This window comes from Mus pahari, chromosome 14 (assembly GCF_900095145.1).
Source record: "Mus pahari chromosome 14, PAHARI_EIJ_v1.1, whole genome shotgun sequence".
Lineage (NCBI taxonomy): Eukaryota > Metazoa > Chordata > Mammalia > Rodentia > Muridae > Mus > Mus pahari.
The window spans coordinates 62,992,206-63,013,746 of record NC_034603.1 but is presented as its reverse complement, the minus strand read 5'-3'; the positions used below and the strand labels follow the sequence as shown (position 1 = coordinate 63,013,746).

General features: G+C 53.8%; 1 protein-coding gene across 1 annotated transcript; it reads left to right on the top strand.

The window, feature by feature from the left end:
* The first annotated feature begins 841 nt into the window (after positions 1-841).
* On the top strand, positions 842-19,809 carry Ngfr (nerve growth factor receptor). The gene is made up of 6 exons (XM_021212767.2): positions 842-1,022; positions 7,331-7,472; positions 10,437-10,796; positions 14,337-14,589; positions 16,683-16,843; positions 17,604-19,809. Exons 1-6 carry the CDS (start codon positions 948-950, stop codon positions 17,894-17,896), a joined length of 1,284 nt encoding a protein of 427 aa, XP_021068426.1. The 5' UTR covers positions 842-947; the 3' UTR covers positions 17,897-19,809.
* Positions 19,810-21,541: the final 1,732 nt, after the last annotated feature.

The following is a 21,541-nucleotide window of genomic DNA, read 5'->3' as shown; positions in this document are numbered from 1 at the left end:
GTGGGTCTATATGAATGCCTGAGGGATGGTATGGGCAGATGTCAGTACGAGAACACACACACACACACACACACACACGTACAGGTGCGCTTGAGAGTGTGTTTGTGTATTCTTGGGTTTTGTGTGCACACCTGTGACTCCTTCAAGCTCATGAAAGGATGGAGATAAGAGTGCTGTGATACTATGCTTGCTTGGCATGTGTGTGTCTGTGAGGTACTAGGTTCTACCGTGTGTGTGGGGGGGGGGAGAGGGACGGAGAAACAGAGACAGAGAGACAGTGTCAGACAGGTATCCTAAATTATGATACTGGGATAGATTTCACCTTGAATGCCCCAAGGAACACATCCCTCCACAAGTTGGAACAGAGAGAGGATGGAAAAAGGTGTGTATCCAACCATAAAAGGAGGGCAGCCTCATTTTCGGAATAAGGGCTAGGTAGGGAATTAGGCTAAAGATGTTTAAGAGAGTTAACCCCGAGGCAGGCCTCATCAGTAGGAGAGCAATGGCCCCCATTGGATCCGCCGCATCCGAGACTGACGCTCAGCACAACCGGCGGTGCACTGGGTACGTGGGACGCCCATTGAGAAGCCACAGCGGGGCACACGGGTGCGGCTCCTCTCCTGCCTCACTTGACTGCTCCGGACTCCCCACCCCAGGCAGCCGGGCGGGCGCGGTTCCGGAGGGGTTGGGGGGGGGGGGGGGGGGCCCAAGGGGGGGGGGGGGGGGGGGGGGGGGGAGTTGGGCGGGCTGGGCGGGGAGGAGGCGGGGCTGCTGCATTGCCTTCACCCAGCTGCTCCCGCCCGCAAGCAGCCAGAGCGAGTGGAGCCTCCGCCAGCTCCGGCGGGCAGCGGGCGCTGGAGCGCAGCGCAGCTCAGCTCAGCGCGCAGCACTATCGGTCCGCAGAGCGGACTAAGCTAGAAGCTGAGCGCTGTCGCCGGAGGCGGGCAATGAGGAGGGCAGGTGCTGCCTGCAGCGCCATGGACCGGCTGCGCCTGCTGCTGCTGCTGCTTCTGCTTCTAGGGGTAAGTGTTAGCAGGAGGGACCTCCGTTAACCTTTTCAAAGAGCTGAAACCTTTTCAAAGAGCTGAACCCCAAGGGGATGTGGATGTGCCACCAACCAGGGAACAGAATAAGACGTTAAGCTCCCAGATGCTGGCAACGGGTGGCGGAGGAGCTGCGGGGCCGTGACCCACAGGGGAGCTCCTAGCTTCTAGGACTTTCAGAGCTCAGAGGCGACCCAGTCCCAGGATAGAGATGCAGACAGGACTGTTGCAACGACGCCGGTTCTTGGTGCTGCTGCTGCTGCTGGTTCTTGGGCACTACGATGGGTGCGGTGTAGGAGACTGGGAGCAGTCTCGAGTGGGGTGGAGGGAGGTTTAGGAATCTCGGGCGCCTGGGTTCTTTTGACGACAGCGTGTGAATTCTGGGATCCTGAGGGGAGTTTTCCCTTTAGCATCTTAGTCCCTGGGGAGTTGTAGGACAGAATGGGGCGAGAGAAGGAAGGGAAAGAGGTCGGCACTAAAGATGTGAGGGGCTAGAGACGGAACAATGCGGGAGGCAGCTGGAGGGACTGGAGGCAGAGGGGACCCGGTATGGACAATGGGGACCGGCCAGACAATGGGGGGGAGGGGCGTCGAAAGGAGCGATTCGGGAGTGGCAGAGAGGTTGAAGAGAGAGAAGTGGGCTTTATGGAGGGCAGAAAAGAGACAGCCACAAAAGAGATAGAGAGATGGAAAGAAGGTGCATACCCTAAAGTGTTCGGGGCCCCGCCTGTCTACTGAAGGACAGTGCGATGAGAACAGCCCGGTCACAGACGTTTCCCGCGTGGGTTCTAGCGCTCTTTCTAGCGGCCTCGCCCAGTCCGGGAATTGCGTCTGGGCATCCCCGGTAGGGAAGAGAGCACTCACTCCACTGTGGCAAATCCGCTTCCAGGGTAGTTCCTTGGCAAACCTTTCACGCGGTTTGAAGCAACGCAGTGGACCCGGAGAGACAGAGCTGGGGCATCCCCCTACCCTATCAGACGCCGGTCAGCGCTCGAGATGCGGAGCGCTGGGACTCTCAAGGCTGTGATGGTTCCGGCCGCGCTCAGCTAGGGGATGCAAAAACCTCAGGCGACCCGCAGGGGGCACTGCGGGTGAGGGATTGCTGTTGGGAGCTACGTGCGCGCCTAGGGCTGCGCACTGCGCCCCTTCTAAGTTAAGCCGCCACCGGCCCTGTGCCCTCCGTGCTTCTTCCGGTCCAGAACTTAACAGGATCATCATCCCGCCCACACCTGGCCAGGCTTTCGGTAAAAGTCAATGAACAATTCTCAAATGAGACAGGGGCCACTTGGATGCCTGGGATTCTGTTGGATTGCTGTTCAGAGGCACCAACTCCGGCTAAGGTCATTAGGTCCTCCTTCTATGAACCTGAGTACTCTGGGTATTTCTGACCAGATCTTAAGGAAGGTTGGCAATGAAAGTGGCGTCCTCTCCTCACTCTTCCCTCCATCCTTTCCTTCATCCGAGCACTGTACCGCCCCCATCTCCATCTTACTGATAAGGAGGCAGGGACTTCGAAGTTTAAACAAGTTGGTCAAGATCTCATAAGCCAGAGTCGTGTGGCTGGATGGCCACCTCGTTCCAGCTCTGAACTCCTTGGGCGCCCGCAGGTGGGGAGGGGGCGGCAGCTGGTCCGCTTCTTTTCACAGCAGGGATATGGGTGACACCATCCCAAAGGATAGGCTGGAGGTGGGATATGGAGGCAAGCGGATGGAGAACCTTCTCAAGCCCAAACATGGTTCCCTGGAGCTGTCAGTCCTTGTGGCGTCCTCCCGGGACTTGGGAGTGACTGCAAGAGTGTTTCCTAACTAACGCTTCTGGTTAGAGGTGCTTCTTGGTCCTTGTTAAGGTTGGCTAGGGAAGAGGGCCTGGGGCGCTGCGCGGTTCTGATCCTGGTGGGGTGAGGGCGTGGCCACTGAACCTTGACAGAACCTTTGGACTTGAGCCCCTATGGCTCTGTTTTCCATCTCTGCTTTCCCCAGGCTTATTCGGTTAGAGCCGGTTCTGCGTTCCGCCGCGGTCCGAGCCTCTTCCTGCGCCGCTGCGAGAGTGCTGAAACCAGAGCGCAACCAGAGTCTGCTGGCCGGCCGCGCCGGTAATGGAGGCACTTTGTCATTCAGACGTCTGTAACCGGAGCCACCCGGCTGGCTAATGCTCCTAATAGGGATGCAGCAGCGTAGGCAGCAAATGGGCAGCGTGAGCGTCCGGGCTGCCGCGGAGGGTGGGTGGGTGGTGAAGCGGCTCCGGGAGGGAAAAGCCTCCGCACTACCTGGTCAGCCCAGTTTGCCTGTAGCACCTGGCTCCTCCCTAGAGAGATGAGTTAGAAGGGAGGACACACTAAAATCTGTGAAGTGCCTACTATGTGACTTGCACTGTCTTTGGTACTTTGACGTTATATACACCATAGGTCCCAGCAATGTAAATTTAGTGATTCCCATCTTACAGTCGAGGAAGCTGACCCCTAGGAAATTGAGGCAGGGTACCAGACTCCCCAACTTAGAAAGCAGAGGGGGCATGTTGGAAGCTGGGGGAGGGGGGGTCATTGACTTAGTTTTTCCTACTCATGCGCGGTTCCTTTCAGTTTCCCACCAACTTAGAGATCACGCGAGGGGGTGTGGTCCCGAACTGCCTCTGGCAGGCTAAATTAGCTCTGAACCTAGCCACTCCCCTGTTCTACGTGTGCAGAGCCCAAGCCTCTCTTCAGCATAAGGCAGCTTCCTTTAGGAATTAACACCATTCTCCATACTCATGACTCAGTGGCTTTCTGAAGGGGTGAGGAGTGGGGCAGTAATCAATGCCTAGCCCTGTCTGAAGCTCTCTAGATATTGGGAAAGCCCTACCCCATATGATTAGACCAGGCTCTGAGGAGCCTTCTCTGAAGCTGTTATGAATGGTCAGGACTGAGACCATGTAAGCATCCATATGATTGCAAACCCTGGGGTGTGTGTGTGCGTGTGTGTGTGTTTTCTGTTTTATCCAATTGAAAAAAGAAAAGCCAATTCATCTGAGCACTGACAGCCAGCCCTGCAACGACATAAATAGATTGTAAACATTTTGAAAAATGGAGAAGTCATGCTATCAACTTTGAAATGAATAAACGCAGTAGATATAACTACAGGCAAATGGGTCTGTCACTTTGATAAATTGATCAATTTGGATCAGAGTTTGGAGCAGTTAGCCTGAACTCTAGTCACGCGTTCCTGCTTGGCTGACGCCTTCCTTTCTGCCTTGTCTTCTCTGGACAGCAGCTCATACTTCCTAAGACAAGCTACTTCCTCACCAACTACCATTGATTGAACTCCTGCTACACTATACCCAGACCGATCTGCATACATGATTCCATTCAGTTCTCACGGCAACCCAGTGTAGGAGCCATGCTAAGTGTTTTAGATGGGAGGACTGAGATTCAGGGAGAATAAGATGCTCAACATCACAGACCGCTTAGCAGCAAATCTAGGATTTTATGACAGAGGGAACATAAACCAAGTACAGATGTGAATACTGATTATGTGGCCTCAACTCTAAAGAAGCGAGGAAGCCTAAGGAGAGGGGAAGAGAGGGGAGGATTGAAGAGAAGGAAGGAGAGGGAGGAGTAAGGGGAGATGGGAGGAGTGGGGAAGGGAAGGAAGGAGTGGGAAGGAAAGGGGAGGAGTAGGGAGGAGTGGGGAGGAGTGGGAGCGAACAGGTTCTTGGCAAAGGTGCTTGCCCAAAGCTACTACATCTCTGACAAGGTTCATACAGCCCCTGGCAGTCCCTCAACGCACACCCTCCAACTCTCTGCTGACCTTGGTTACAAGGAGCGGTGGTGCACACCCCAGATCCACAAAGGGAACAACACACAGTGGAGGACAGAAAAGAAAAGTTGTAAAGTACATTGAGCCCATACTCACCCACTCATTTGAAACAGCAGTTTGAGGCAGGTACTGTCATGATTATCTACTGGTAGAGAAATTAAAAATCTGTCTGTCACTCTGGCCCTCAGTGATGAGGGACTGAGTAGCGATTATGTGTTTGACTCTGGGCACGTCTTCCCTCCATGTCAGCTTCTACTCAGTCATGCCTCCATCTGTCTGTCTGTCTGTTTCTCCATCTCTCCCTCATCTCTACTTCTCTTTGTGTAGTCCTGGATGGCCTTGAACTCAGATCCTCCTCGCTTGACCTCCCTTATGCTGGGGTCACAGGCATGTGTGCACCTGGCTCCCAGCCAGCTTTTTACCCGGTCCAGTGGCATCATTTTTAAAGATTCCATTAGAGCTGACACTTTATGGTTCTGGGAGAGGGACTCTTCCGGTCATACTGCGATAGGAGCAAGAAGTGACAACTGATACCCTGACAGGAAGAGAAGGGACAGGGAAACTATCAAAAAGCTGACAAAATGACAAAAATGTGTTCATCTGGGATGGAGAACAGGAGAACACTGCGGCACTGCAGCCCTGGGTCATTGCTGGTGCTAACAGTCAGTGCTCCGGTGATGGAGAAGCTGCAGAGATGGAAGAGGGTGATGCCCACCCCGAAGTCCACGCCCCCCCTGCCACCTCCCCTCTTAATGGAGGAGCAATGCACTGGGGGACAACAGTATACTTTTGCCCGTGCGGACACAGCCATCCAGAGTCGGTCTTCCAGGCTTCCGGGTAACTGAAGGGACATAACAGTTTCTTGTTCTTAAATTAACAAATATGTACAATTGCTCCCTACTATGTGCCAGAGAGGGCAGGAGATACCAGGACAACCTCAGTCCATAGCCCTGCCTGTCTACTCCGGGAGGGGTAGGGGTGATATAGAAATACTTCCTTGAGGAAGTGATATTTAAGCCGAGCCCTATGTGATGAAAGGAAATCAGAACAGACCCTTCTGAAATCTCAGCTTCTGGGAGAAGCCTGCCTCATGTACCTCAGGGCTCCTGGTCTGCAGATGTTGCCCTTGCCAGCCAGCACTCCCACTGCCAGCACCTGGGAGGAGATGGTGGTGGCAGCTTCCTGTGCTGCCCGAACTCTCTCTGCTACCCTTATGGAGACCACTCTGCCCCTAGGGCATCACCCACTGTTTTCCCCTGCCCCTGTTTCCTTTTCTATCAAACTCTGGTGAAACCACAGTGGGGTGTTTGTTTGTTTGTTTGTTTGTTTGGTGTGTGTGTGTGTGTTGTGTCTTAGCAAAGATCGGTCCAGCATGGAAGCAGGAGAGGAATGTCCAAACAACCTTGTAAAGCTCTCTGGTCTCACGACAAGAGCCCAAATTGCTCAGGATCAAATGGGGGTGTGTGTGCGAGCGCGCGCGCGCAAGGTCTGGAGCCTGCAGAGAAGGCTTTGGAGTTTTATTAGACATTAAGATTGTTCTTTAAGGAACAGAAACAAAGTGAGCCTCCAACAGCCCCTCCCTCTGGGGAATCTGGTGCTAAGTCGTTCCATCCATGAGCAAAGATGCTTTAGTGGCAGGAATCTGACTCCCCTTTCCCCCTGATCCAGCTCTGTTCCCAGGGGCCACATGGGAGGAGAGGGGAGGGGGTGGAGTCAGGCTAGGACAGGAAGTCAACTCTGGGAGAACAGAGTCGCCGGACAGTGAGGACAGTGAGAGCGGCCACTGATAACAGGCTTCCCTTTCTGTCTTGGCTCCAGACTTGCCCATCAGTCTTTGCCCTGGCACCAAGCTGTCCCTGTATTTATCTTCAGAGGGGCGAAAACTCCCCCAAGGAAACCCATGGCAGGCCAGAAACCTCCATTACAGAGTCAAGATTTGAACCCAAGGCCTCTCTGCCGTCTCTTGGACAAAGACAACTCCGTTTTGATATTTAATATGTGGAATGAGACCTGGAGAAGGGCCCTGTTCCCCTTTGTTAGGAAAGGGCCCTGCCCCTGGGTAACTGCAGCCCTGCAGGTGTGAGGTTTAGCAAATGGAGTCTGGGCCAGATTTCAGCTCCACTGGCCCCCTTGGCTAGGAGCCCTGTGCAAGCTGCAACCTGTCCTGCCATTCTGGATGTCGGTCTCAGGCTGCCCTCCTCCTGTGGTGTATCCTCAGGACTCCAGGAGAGGCTGTAACCCTAAGGTGAACTCTGCAGAAGGTTAGCCACTGAGGCTGTGACCTCACACCCCAGTAACAGTCAAGGGGTCTGCTGTCCTCCCCCCTGTCCCCCAGCCTTCCTTCCTGCCAGCTTTGATCCTCCTAATGCCTCCCGGGTGAGCTCATCCCAGCCCAGGTGGTTCTAATAGAAAGTATTAAAGAGGGAGGCGTTTGATCCCTTGGAAGACACCCCCTTTGCTCCTGCCAGGCTGACCTTGTGATCTCCTTCCACCTAGGTGTCCTCTGGAGGTGCCAAGGAGACATGTTCCACAGGCATGTACACTCACAGCGGAGAGTGCTGCAAAGCCTGCAACCTGGGCGAAGGTGTGACCCAGCCTTGCGGAGTCAACCAGACCGTGTGTGAACCCTGCCAGGACAGTGAGTCTCTTAGGGTGGCAAAAGGGGAAGCTTTAGCATGCACAGAGCAGGGCTTGAAGGTGTTTTGCCTCCTGGCAGGTCCCCTGCCAACCTCGGCAGGGGTACCAGAAATGGGTGGGATACAAACAAGAGCAGGGAGGGGCTGAATAGATAAGGGAGTGTGCCGAGGGAAGAGGGGATCCTGTGGGAGATCCCCAGAGGGGCCCCCCTTCCCAGCCCCCTCAAGCAGAGAGGCTGGTAGAAGAACATAGCTAGGCAGGGAGAAGGGACTGATGCCTAGGCTAGCTAAAAATACTTTCTGTGCTGCAAGATCAATGGTTGCAACGTACCCTCTGTGGCTTTTGGGGGAGGGGAAGAAGGATCAAATCCTGACTGCCCTGGAAACTGACCTTGGGGGATCCTGGGAGGGTGTGGCTGCCTCTCCTCCAGGCCACTGTTCTGTAGCTTTCTGATGTCAAGAGGGACAGGGGCATCGGCACAAGGATGTCCTTACTATGGGATGGCATGGGGCGGGAACTGCGGAGTGGAGCTTCCTGGCATTTCCTTCAGAAATAGAGAGGCTCATCTTCCAGCACTGGTGGAGGGAGAGGCCGGATGGCAGCACGGTGGTTCTCATCCCCCTGTGAGTTCTGGGCCCTGTGGGACCTGGAGTCTCAGTCTCTTCTGCTAGATACCTCATTGCTCCGCTGCTGCCTCAGGCCCCAAGGCAGAGAGCTCTTTCCCTGTCTGCTGCCAGGAAGATACTACATCTTCCAGGCATTTAGTCCCCTTAGGAGGGCTGCTGGTAACGGAACAAGGAGCTGGGAACTCTGAGCCTACCAGCCAGTCTTCTCTTCCCTTTCTCTGTATGCCCCCTCCCGAGTCTGTCCAGCCTCCAGGTAACCCGGCTCCTTAGTGTTCTCAAGCACCTGTGCTTGTGACTTCTGTAGCTCTGTCCCCAGCAGTGGGACACCTGGGATGGATGAAAAGGCTCCGCCCTCTTGGAAGGTGGCACCTTACCTACCTCGGATTCACAGAGTCTCTGTCCCAAGGCACTGAACATCAGCTAGGAGTACTGCCTGCCACTGCCTGGGTGTCAGTGTCCTAGACCACACCCCTCTCTCTCCTGTGTACCCTTCTTCAGCTGCTGATGAGTTGAGGGCTCAAGGAAAGCCATGCCAGGAATTAGGAAACACACCAGGAGCCAGGGGCAGCTCTGAGAGGGGCGGGGCAGCCTCCCTGCTTCTTTCCTTCCCCCTTCCCCCTTCCCTCCCCCTTGGGTTTCCTCTGCCACACTCCCCTCCAGCTGTGTTAACAGGCTGCTTTTACAAGCCTACTTTATGGGCTGGGGACCCCAGCGGACTTTCCCTCCATCCTCAAAAAAACCAAACCCGTTTCCACTAGGAAGCCTGTTAAGCTCCTGCCTTTATGCTCTGCCAACAAAAGACCATAGTTTTCACACCATCCACAACCTGCTCCCAGGAGTCATCCGGCTCAGCTCTGTGTTTTCCCGGGAGCTGGCTTGCTCTTTCCATCCTGTGTGACTGGTCCCCACCCTCACCTCCACACAGCACCCTCTCATTTGGAGAGATTGTCCCACCAAGTGCTTTCTGCCACCCGACTGTGTCTCAACCACCAATGATTTTATTGCTGTTCATCATGGGGTCTATCATGTTCTTCATCACAACCCTGTGGGTGTGACTTATTTAGTTTTTCTTGTTTTTGTTTGTTTGGGGTTTTTTAATTGTTTAATTTTTTGTTTTTGTTTTTTGAGATAGAGTTTCCCTGTGTGTAGGTAGCCCTGGCTGTCCTGGATCTTGATCTGTAGACCAGGCTGGTCTCTTAACTCAGAGGTTCGGTTCGTCTGCCTCCCAAGGGCTGGGATTAAAGGCGTGCCCCACCACCAGCCTGCTCTTTATGTAGTATCATGATAGGTTCTCATTCACTATAGCTCAGCCTAGCCTCAAACTCACTCTGTAAAGCAGACTGGCCTTGAACTCACAATCCTCCTGTGCTGGCACCACCATACCTGGATGCTATTTCACAGAGAAAGGGAAATGCTCAGAGAGGTTAAATCACAGAGCTAGTGAGTCACAGAAGTGAGTTTGGAAGTCAGAACTGCCTGATACCAGGGAAAGGGAAGCAAGACACCTCTGTACGAACCACCTGGAAATGGACCTGCTCTGCAGGCCTCTCCCCTTCTGTTTTCTCTCCTGTCCCCACTGCGACCCCTTTCATTCTGTCCTTTGTGTCCACACAACACACACACACACACACACACACACACACACACTCCAGGATATGACCTTTAGAGGGTAGGCTTGAGAACTGACCGTTTATACTGAAGGGGCCAGGGGACTGTACCTGCAAGTGTCTCCCGTCTTTCTTGCTGTACCTGCGCTGTCATACTTGGAGCACTGGTCTGCTCTTTAGAGTCATGCATGCCCTTGGACAGGCAGCAATGGTAAGGTGCAGGCAGTATGGTATAGCAGTGTGACATTCTGCTGTCCCTCCATTTCAGGCCTACATGAGCTGCCCTCTCCCACCCCCTGGGACAAGGACCCAAAGGACAACTTAGGCACGGGCTCTCGGGTGCACAGCTCACCTCTGGCCAGTGTGTGAGGCTGGACGGAACCATTCATATTCTATTTTAGTCGTGCTGGGATCTAGGGTACAGGTCTGGGAACTTTCTGAGAACAAGGAATCTACCTAAACAGCTGGGACCTCAGGAGGCCCCAGGGCCGACTCTTCTGGGACCTGGAGAATGGGTCTCCTTCCCAGTCAGTTGCCAAACCTGCTTTCTCAGGGTGAGGGATTCCAGCAAAGAGAGTGGGGGTCAATAAGAAGGTGAAGCTGAGGCAGAGGCAGCAGTCCTAGCTGGGGATGGGGACAGGGGGATTCCAGTCTTGTATCCACATGCTGGTGCTTAAACACTGTCCTCGTGACTAAGTTCTGACGCTTCCCCGTGTGTGCCGTTGTCCGCAGGTGTTACGTTCTCTGACGTGGTGAGCGCCACCGAGCCGTGCAAGCAGTGTACCGAGTGCCTGGGCCTGCAGAGCATGTCAGCTCCCTGTGTGGAGGCAGACGATGCCGTGTGCCGATGTTCCTATGGCTACTACCAGGACGAGGAGACTGGCCGCTGCGAGGCTTGCAGCGTGTGCGGGGTGGGCTCAGGACTCCTGTTCTCCTGCCAGGACAAACAGAACACAGTGTGTGAAGAGTGCCCAGAGGGCACATACTCAGATGAAGCCAACCACGTGGACCCGTGCCTACCCTGCACGGTGTGCGAGGACACTGAGCGCCAGTTACGCGAGTGCACGCCCTGGGCTGACGCCGAATGCGAGGGTGAGCAGGGTTCCAGGCTGGGTGGGGTGGGGGTGGGGGGTGTGAAGAGCTAGATTCGTGAGGAAGGGCGCCCTCTAGAGGTCTTAAGGGTCTAGGCTGGCCTTCATCCAGCAAGCACCTACTTTGAGGCTTAGTAACACATTCTTGATAAGTGCACAAGATTCTAGATTCAACCTTACCCCAAAATCTTTTCCACACATTCCTTCCTTGGACTGACATTGGGAAGACCCGGCTTACTGTTCACTGGAAGAAGTCATTCTAACTCCTCTCTCAGCGATTATATGGGTGCCAAACAGCGTCCGGAAGGCGCCATAGATGCCAGAGTCTGAAGCAGGCTTCCTTCCAGCCTAGAGCAGGCTTTCTTTCTGATCTAGAGTCAGGCTGGGGACTCATAGGAGTGAGGGCCCTTCAGCTATGAGGCCAGATGTGGGTGGTAATGATGGCTATAGCATCCCAAATCAAATTAACCCCGAGTGACACCAGGGGATCACTCCCATCTCTGGACCTAAGTGTTTTCTGATGGACGGTCACGATAAGGCTGTTGGGGTGGGTGACACGTTCCCCTCGAGGTGTCTGGAGATAAAGTAGAAACGTTGTGGCCATTTAATGAGATGGAGTTGGTTGAAAAAAAAAAAAAAAAGGCCAGGTAATGAAGTAGTTCTAGGGAACAAAAGAGGAGTGGCAAGTGGGGGAGGGGTAGGATAATGTGGGGTGTGCTTGGAGGGCTCTCCTCTACTGAGGGCTGTAGAGAAGAGAAAGCTGTGGGCCTGCCTTATCCAGATGGCTCACCTGAAAGAGAGAGAGAGAGATCCTGGGACAAGAGGAGGCAGCTGAGAGCCGGGGTACGGTCACCCGGTCACTGGTAGTGTTCTTCTTCAAGGGGCCAGGAAAGCTGATATTGTTTTTTGTGTTTTTTGTTTGTTTGTTTGTTTTGTTTTTGCTTTTGTTTTTGTTTTTTTCATTCTGCTCTTCAGTGGGTGGCCTGCCCATGGATCTATTTGAGGTTGCCCTCACATTGAGCAGGCAAGAGCATCACCTTCAGGGAAGTGCCTAATTTTCCCTGGGAATGGCCTTTGACATAGGTCCAATGAGAGAGAGGAGCATGGGTAACCCAGTCCATGGATACTGAAGGGAGAAGACAGCTGAAGCTTTGGAGATTCCCAACCCTGATGGAGGCAACACAGTTTCTGCCTTCCATCAGCCTCTTGTGGGGTAGAAGCTACAGATGCCCTGTCCTGGGGCCGGGGAGGGGTCCTGACAACCAGCCAGGGCCTCCTCCGTACCCAGACTTGAGCTTGCTCTCGTAGCAGAGCAGAGAAGGCTGGCAAGCTACGCGGAGGCTCTAAATATGCTTGCAGTCCTTTGATGAAGAGGTGGAGAGGGATGGGGCAGAGGCTGCGGTGGAGATTTCCACGGGTCAAGACAGGCAAATGGCCTCCGAGGCTAGGCTGAGCGGGGAGAGGGCTTCAGCAGCCAGGCAGCGGAAGCAGGAAGCACAGTTCTGTGGGCAAGTCTGGATCAGCCATTGGTGCCCAAGGTCAGGGGTGTGATTAGAGGAGAGAGAGGACCTGGTTGGCAAGGGGGCAGGCTCTATCGTGCGGAGAATCATTTCTTCCCAGATGGTACCCTTCTTTCTCAGCCATCTTGGCAGAAGGCATCCCCCCCTGACCCCCCCAGGAACATTTATCCTTATATTGTTCTTTCTGTTCCAACCTCTGAAGGGTTAAATGTTGGCCCCGAGGCCAAACATCCCTTTCAGGAAATGGAATTTGATTCTTGGGTTGGCAGCCCACTCTTGTCCAATGTTAAATACTTGCCCCGCATATACATTTCAGGTGTCAACGTGGTGACTCACCCAGCCTTGGGGCAGGCGCCCAGCCTCCTTACCGCATTGAAGTTTAGGAGGGGTCACCTGCTCCCTCTTCTTCCTGATAGCTCCCATTCCGGAAATGGCTGTCAGGACCTGCCAAGCGTTTAGTGGGTTGGAACGCTAGTGGGTAGGGCCACATCTGGATCTCGTCTCCAACTCCTATCAGAGAGGCTGGGGGCGGGGGTGGGGTGAGGGGAGGTGTCCTGGACACTCGACACTACCTTTAGCCCTTCTCTGGGGCTCCTTCATTTCTGTAGTGCTCACCCACCCACATCAACCTCAGGGGCAGGACTGTCAATCTAAACTGAGTCACATCTGCAACCTCTGGATTCAGGCTACACCTTCAACCTTCCCTGTTACCCTAGCGGATCACAAGAAGGTCCTCTAGGGTCTAACGCCCAGGCAGGGCTGTCTCTCCCACTTCCCACCCTCTCCTTCCAGCCCTGCCCGGTACTGGGATGGGGGGGCGGGGACTGGGCAGCAGATGGCAACCTTCCCCCCACTGCCAGTCAGATGGATTCCAGACTCACATCTGGGGGCCTTACCCCTCAGAAGGTGCTGAAAATGGGGCCTTTGAAGCATCTCTGTCCCGAGCCGGGGAGACCCAGAGGACTAGTGGGCAGCTTTAACTCCAGCTTGGGATGGGCACACTGGAGACTGGGCTGGGCAGAGCTGGGTAGCAAAGTGTCCTCCCCTTAACCTTACAAGCATCCCCTCCCTGCTTTCCCTGCGTGGGAAGTGAGAATGGATAGGACAGGTTGCTTTGCCCAGACAAGTATCCCCCAGGCCACCATCCAGAGCCTACAACCCCTAGCCCTGCCTCTGGCTGGGTGGGTGGCAGAATGGAAAATCCCACCCACTAGTGCCAAGAGGGGCTGGAGCCTCTGCCAGGAAGGCTGGCAATGTCCAAATGGCATGAGCGGGCCTAGATGGGTGGTCAAACACGGAATTGCTCCTTCTGAGGCAATAGGCGGGACCTAGCTCGTAGGCCCTCCCTCCGCCAGCCGTCTGCTTCCTGCTAACGAGGGTGCCAGCTGTCTAACCCACTCTCTTCTCTAGGTGCCAGGGCTAGGCTGTTTTGGGGGGGGGGGAGCGGTGTCAGGCATCAGAAGAAACATGCTGGCCACTGTTCAAGGACTGGCTGGGGTGAAGCAAGCCAGTTATACATCTAGTGCCAGCCTAGACCTGGAGCATCTGAGACAGGAAGGGGCTGAGTACCACCTCTGATCAGATCTAAGTGACCCATCCTTCCTGAAGGCTGTGGTCACTAGGCCAGAGCAATTACATTCCTCAAAGGAATTAAGTCATTGCTCCAGCTTAAAGGGGCTCTACAGCACAGACTTCTTGATGTTCATGCCTGGCTGCTGGCAGACACTAGAATCCTGGTTCCACAGCCTAAGCCAAAAAGTTGTTTAGAGACCATTTCTTTTCAGAAAGCCCATTCTCTAGATGGGGAAATCGAGGCCCCGTACTGATATAAGTCTCCTGTCATACAGCTCTTGCTCTTCTTTTCTAAGCTGCATGTGCCCAGTCCCAGCTCCCAACCTCATGTGTAACAGCCTGGCCAGGTGCCTGGACCCAGGCCTTGGAGGCTCATGACGAAGCCCTGGAAAGTTGGAGCTAAGAGGAAGGCCTGGGTAGGTCCTAACACCTATGGCCCTGTTCTGCAGAGATCCCTGGCCGATGGATCACAAGGTCTACGCCCCCGGAGGGCTCTGACATCACGGCACCCAGCACCCAGGAGCCCGAGGCACCTCCAGAGCAAGACCTCGTAGCCAGCACGGTGGCCGATATGGTGACCACTGTGATGGGCAGCTCCCAGCCTGTAGTGACCCGAGGCACGGCTGACAACCTCATTCCTGTCTATTGCTCCATCTTGGCTGCTGTGGTTGTAGGCCTCGTGGCCTATATTGCTTTCAAGAGGTAAGAGGAGGCACACTGAGGATGACATAGGCGATGTTTGCTCTGACCTTGACCCGAAAACATACATACCCTCAATTCAGTCCTAAATTCATCCTCCATCACTATCTCATGCCCTCTTGGGTGTGGCCGTGTGTGTATGTGTTCACAGAGTTTGTATATGAGTGTATGTGCTCATATAGTATGTGTGTGTGTGTGTGTGTGTGGTGTGTATGTATGGTGAGAGTGTATATGTGTGGTGTGTATGTGTGTATGTGCTTTCATAGCATATGTGTATGTGTGATATTTATGTGTAGTGTGTGGGTGTGTATGTGTGTATGTAGGGGGGATGAGTGTGTATGGCATATATGTGTGTGGTGTGTGTGTAAGTGTGAGTGTATGAGTGAGTGTGTGAGTGTATATGTGTGTGGTGTGTATGTGTGTGAGTATATGTATATATGGGGGATGAGTGTATGTGGTATGTATGTGTGTGGTGTGTATGGGAGTGTATGTGTGTGTGTGTGTGTGTGTGTGTGGTATGTGTGAGTGTGTGTGTGTGTATGTGTGTGGGAAAGTATGTGGGAGTGTGTGTGTGAGTGAGTGTGCATGTGAGTATGTGTGTGTGGGAGTGTGCATGTGAGAGTGTGTGTGTGTGTGTGTGTGTGTGTGTGTGGTGTATGTGTGGGAGTGTATGTGTGTTATTACAGGGTTTTCTTTTCTGTCCTGGCTCCAGCGCGTCCCCAGTCCCAGGCCACTCCTCCTGTTCCTTAGTCCCTGCCACCTCCTCTGGCTACTTGCATCCCTGCCCTCAGCCCCGGTCACCCCACGGTTCCTGGTTCTGCATGTGTCTCTTCTCTCCCTAAGTCACCCTGGCTTTCCTGTCTCTCCCAAACTCCCTTGTTACCCTTGGGCTCCTGCGGCACCCACATCAAGGAATTCAAGACAGAAGAACTCGCAGAAGGCATTTTCAGCTTTGAGTGTGCGTCCCATTCCGTTTTTCTTCTTTTCTTTTTTCTTTCTTTTCTTTTCCTTTGGTATTTTGTTTTTAAATCATCAAAGTGATCCATGCTTTTTAAAAGCAAATGCAAACAAGACCGAATTTGTTTTGCGGTGCTGAGGAATGGAACCCAGATCTTTGAACAGGCCAAGCCTGCTCACTACCACTGAGCAATAGCTCTAGTCCCAAGACTTCTAAACAGCTTCCAAAGCAAAAAGCAAAGGCCTCGGTCTACCTTCTCAAATCCTGCACAGCTTGTGGGAAATCTCTTTGGGATAACACTTTCTAAACTGTTTAGAGTTTATATATATACATACGTATATACACCCAGACATATGTGTGTGTGTGTGTGTGTGTATATATATATATATATATATATATATATATATATATATATATATACACACCCACACATGAATGTTTTATAATTACATGTAGACATGAAGAACTTTCCTGATGATTCACTGGGAACACACCATTCACCATCTACAATGTACTTTTCCCTCTTAATCCCCCTCAGGAGAGCTTTCCTCAGAACACAGATTATCTGATCATTTACAGCCTCTCATTCAGCAGCACAAGACATGGACTGTAATGAACTTAGCCAGTCCTCTCTTGATGGACACTTATCTTCAGAGTCTTTGTTGCTGCTGCTGCTGCTGCTGCTTATGTTTGCCAAGGAAATCTGTGTGTGTGTATGCGCATGCGTGTGTGTGTGAGTGTGTGTATGTGAGTGAGTGTGTGATTGCTGCTCACATATGGGAGTATTTTAGTAGGGAAAAATTGAATTTCTAGGAAGTCATTTATTTGTGTAGTTTGTTCTGTGAACATTTGCTGAATGTTTACCAAGTTCCTCCACCCTTGCAGAGCTTTCAGTGTGTGTGTGTGTGTGTGTGTGTGTGTGTGTGTGTGTGTTTATGCACCTGCACAAGTGTACATGTGCATCCACATGCAGAAATGCACACCTTATCACCTCTCACTCAGCCTCTTGGATAAGATCACATACAGAAATAAGCTCCTTAGACACTTTGGGGACATTGCCTCAGTCCCAGCCTCAGTTGGCTGCACTGATGGAATCCTCACTCCAAGCCCTGGCCTATCCCCTGTCCCTGGGCTGCAGATGGAACAGCTGCAAGCAAAATAAACAAGGAGCCAACAGCCGGCCGGTGAACCAGACACCCCCACCAGAGGGAGAGAAACTGCACAGTGACAGTGGCATCTCTGTGGACAGCCAGAGCCTGCACGACCAGCAGACTCACACGCAGACTGCCTCAGGCCAGGGTGAGTGAGAAGCCAAAAGACTGAGGGTTCAGTTATGATTAGACTCCAGGAGGGACCGAGGGTACCAGGGTAGGAGAGGCTGAGTAGGGTGGGGGGATGTAGGAAAGGGGACGGTGTTTGGGTTTTTGTTGTTGTTGTTGTTTTATTTTTTTGTTGTTGTTGTTTTTTTTCTTCTGGGATGACTTGAGAAATGCAGGCTTTTACAAGTTGGAGCATCCAGACTCATCAGGCTAATTGTCCCCCCTGGGGGTTAATTACTGCCCAAAGTGGCTGCAATTAGCCTCCTGCCCTGGACTTCTAGAAAACAAGTGGTTAAGTGTGTACCTTAATTAGGGGCCCAGAGCCAGGCTCTAGGACACTTGCCGCAGTTGTCTGGAACTGGAGTGCCCTGTCCCCTCCTCCTTGCTGCCTTGATGACTGCTGGGGGGAGGGGACACGTGTGGAAAGGATGGTGCCAGCGCTGAGGGTGTGGGCAGGACAGTGAGTCAGCAGGACCCAGGTCCCTCCCACCCAGGCCTCATCTAGGACCTCATCTTGGCTATCCCTCTGCCTCTAACTCTAGACTTGGAGGAGCATGCCTTGGCCCTTCTGGGGTCTTGGCCTAAGCCGCTAGGTGCATGGAAGGAATGGAAGGAACGGAAGGAAAGGAAGGAACGAGGGCTCGGTGTTAGGGAACACAGAAGGAACGAGGGCTCCGCGTTAGGGAACACGGAAGGAACGAGGGCTAAGGTTAGGGACTGACATCCCTTGTTCTCCGCAGCCCTCAAGGGTGATGGCAACCTCTACAGTAGCCTGCCCTTGACCAAGCGTGAGGAGGTGGAGAAGCTGCTCAATGGTGACACCTGGCGACATCTGGCAGGCGAGCTGGGCTACCAGCCCGAGCATATAGACTCCTTTACCCACGAGGCCTGCCCAGTCCGAGCCCTGCTGGCCAGCTGGGGCGCCCAGGACAGCGCGACGCTCGATGCCCTTTTAGCCGCCCTGCGACGCATCCAGAGAGCTGACATTGTGGAGAGCCTGTGCAGCGAGTCCACTGCCACGTCCCCGGTGTGAGCTCACCGACTGGGAGCCCCTGTCCTGTCCCACATTCCGACCACTGATGTTCTAGCCCCCACAGAGCCGCCCCACCCTCTCCCTTGGGGTGGCCTGACAGTCAGAACCGAGCATCTCTGTGTAGGGCCTCTGTGTCCCGCTCCCCAAACCACAGCCCCGTTGCTGCTCCTGAGGGGACCCTTGCTTCTGACCACACCCTCTCCGGCGAGAGATAGGACCACCCCAAGCCTGTCTTGCCCCGTGACCATCTCAGGCCTTTCCTTTCTTTCTACATATTAGCTGTGTCAGATCTGGGGGTTTGACACTAGAGAAGGTAACAGGGGCACCCCTAAGACTCAGGAGGTACTGAAGAACCAGAGCCATGGACTCCACACTGTGAACTGGAGAACAGGGGGGGCACTGTGGTAGGCTAGACCTTCCTCAACCCCTCCCTTCTCCCTTCTGGCCAAAGATGAAGAGGATTACAGGCCTATCTGAACTGAAAGCAGGTTTGGAGCCCAGTCCACACTCCTCTCTTTAGGATGGTAAAGCCCAGAGAGAGGCAGGGACTAACCTAGGCCACCCAACAACAGGGAGATCAAATGTAGGCTGACACACTCCTTTCTGAATGAGGGCGTCAAGTGTGCTTGTTGGCGCGGATGGAGTGACTTTCAGGGGAACATCTGGAAGCCACGTCTGCCCCGCCCTCGACCACTTCCAGGCTCCTACCCAACCCTTGTGCAGATGAACTGTCTGTCCAAGACCTGTTCCACTGGCCTGTCCTGATGGAGTCGGGCTAATGTCCTGGGCAGTGGGGTGTTGCCTTCCTCTGTCTGTCAGGCTTATTCACAGGGCCTTTGTGGAGGGATGAATCTGTTAGGGCCCTCATTCTTGTCATAAGCCTGAAGCCAACAATGGCTTTTGAAGTCAACTCTAGGGGTCAGGGACCAAGGACTCCCACCCCACAATCCAACAACAACAACAACACACACACACACACACACACACACACACACACACACACATCATGCTTCCCCCCCCCCCCATGGCTCTTTTGGGGCTGAGACCAGATCCTGCTGGAAGTCGCTGGCTGCCAGAGAAAGATCGGAGGGGACCGAGCTGAGAGCTTCTTGGGGCTGTCTTCTCCTCACCTCCCGGCTCTGGCAGGCCAAGAACTGCTGCATCAGAGTTGGCATCCATCTGATAGCCTGTGCGTGGAGGAATGCTCACATCGCTCCCTCTCCTCCCCTTCTTGAAGCCTGGCTGCACCCAGAAAACAGCGAAGGAAGAAAAGCAGGCTGCTGTGAGAAAACAAGAAAAAGCAGATGCTGGCCCTCAGTCTGCGGCAGCTTTCTCCTCAGTTTCATGGCCCCTGCAAAGGACCGATTTCCTGGGCACGGCCAGGAAGGGGCACGAGGGCTCAGTGGTGGGTGCTTTCACCCGGCTCCTTGGCCTGTTCTGTTTTGCTTGCTGTTGGAATGAGTGGGCTCCCCCTCTATTTAGCATGAAGGAGCCCCAGGCAGGGTATGCACAGACTGACTGCCATCCCTCCCCACCCAGGGTCCACCCAGCCCTATAGGGAGACCAGGAGCCTTGTGCTTGGGTGGTATTTTTATGGACCTCAATCTGCAATGAGTAGAGGGACCCCCACCTGCTGGCCCTCCCCGGACACCTGGGAAGTGGGACATTCTTTGTGTATTTATTTTCCTCCCCCAGATGCTGGGGGGTGGGTGGGGGAGGAACTGCAGGCCCAGTTTAGCATGTGTTTGGTTCTGGGGTCTCTCCAGCCTTAGTTTGGGCCAGGATGGAACCTCTGGCCCTCCAGCTGGCAACTGTGAGATCCAGACCTCTCCATGCTCCCTGACACGTTCCCCTTGCATCCCGTGTAATCATTTCTTGGGCCCTCCCAAAACCTACACATAAAACATACGTGATGACCATTAAATAGCAAAAAAATAAAAAACGATGCCAAGAGACTTTTTTTTTTTCTTCTGGAAATAACCATGTTTTGTTAGCTAGAATCAAATGCATAAATCAGCGACCCTTCCCCCGAAACCCCTAACCTTTATAATTTCCAATTCAGTTCCTTCTCGTGTGCAGTCAAGAAGTGGGTGAGGGGAAAGAACGGGGGAGGGGGTGCTCCCAGACCTCAGAGAGGGAAAGTGAAAATCTGCCACGCAGGAAGCTGGCCAGCTGTGAACTGGACCAGATGTCAGAGTGAAACTGACCACAGGGGAGCCAGAGGCTTGCTAGGAGGGCCGGGTCATGACCCCCACAGCTCCCAGCCACCCACATGGCCTGTAAGACACAGAAGCCCTACTCATACACAAGATCACACACCCAGGATCAGGGTCCAGATGTCCCAGCAGGAGCCTGACTGGCCTGGCCAGCAGTCAGGCAGGCCCCTCCCTTGAGACGCTGTGAAGATCCTAACCAGAGCTCTTGGCTTTCTTGCCAGGGAGCCTCTAGGACCCCTGGCTCTAAGCTGTGCCCCTTCCGAGGCTGGTGAGGCAGGTCGTCAGAACAGGCCCTCTTAATTTCTGGTCCGTCATCCAGGTCCTCTCATAGGAGTGGCTCGTGGTCACTCTGGAAGGCAAGGGAAGGACGGGTTCTTCTAGGAAGAACAGCAAACTAGCCTCCAGCCTTCCAGGCCAAGGGAGCGGGGCCAGTGGGACCCAGCCAAGAGTCAGACACCAGGGAGACAGGAGCCTTCTTGTCTCTGACGGGGTAGACAAGGAGGATGACATCGTGGTGGAGAGGAGAAACTCCAAGGAGATGGGAGGAATGATCTTGGCACTAGGAAAGTGATGGCAGAGTCAGTCCCTTTCTGGAGGAGAAAATTGGCCCAGTCTTGGGGGTCCATCTTCCTATTGCAGACCTACTCTCTATAGTAGGAATAGAAGCCCTACTGTGAAGACAGAAGTATGTCCGCTATCTTCAGGGACTTTGCATTCTGATGAAGTAAAGACCACCTTTACCCTCAGGGTGGAAAATCCAGATTCTGTCTGGTGGGAATAAACCCAGTCGTCTCTTCAGGGGTTGCATGCTTCAGAGAGCTGCAGCAGGCAGCCCTAGCTGGTATATAAAGTGCAAGCAGGGGAGCCTAGTCAAGCCCAACCAGTCCCAGAAAGGTCAGGGAAGGGACATGGAAGCGGGCCCTGAGGGGTGCGTGAGGTAGCAGGCCCAGAAGGAGAGAGAACAGAGCCCAGACTGGAGCCCAGAGTCCAGACAAGGAAGGGGGAGAACAAAGGGAGGGGGGCAGGGAGAGCCAGACAAGGGCCTGGGCTCCTGTGGAGTCTACTCAAGTGGTCTGGACTATCTTCTTAGGACTCTGAGGGCCGTGGAGGAGCCGAAACTCTGCCCATCCCTTCCCTACACTGTGGGAAAAGGCTTGGTGGAGCTCTGCCCTTTTCCACCCCTCTTGTCTCCACCTCAGGAGTTTCTACACTCAGCTTCCTCATGCCTACCGTGGTCCTGTGGGGGCTGTGTGAGGCCCCTCCCAAGTCCCCCCAGACTCACTGCCTAGATCCATCAGTTGACCTTACTCTCTGTGTGCCTCTAAAACAGCCTCAGAAGTCTGAAAACGTTGGGATTTCCTTTAGCCACAGGGCCTCTGTGTGTGCTGTTCTAGCTAGAATATTCTTGACCAAGTTACCTCAGTCTAGT

Bases quoted from the DNA above. Each gene is read 5' to 3' on its own strand.
- Ngfr (XM_021212767.2), top strand. From the start codon at position 948: ATGAGGAGGGCAGGTGCTGCCTGCAGCGCCATGGACCGGCTGCGCCTG. The intron at 10,797-14,336 runs GTGAGCAGGGTT...CCTGTTCTGCAG, and splicing joins GGCTGACGCCGAATGCGAGG to AGATCCCTGGCCGATGGATC. The intron at 14,590-16,682 runs GTAAGAGGAGGC...CCTGGGCTGCAG, and splicing joins GCCTATATTGCTTTCAAGAG to ATGGAACAGCTGCAAGCAAA.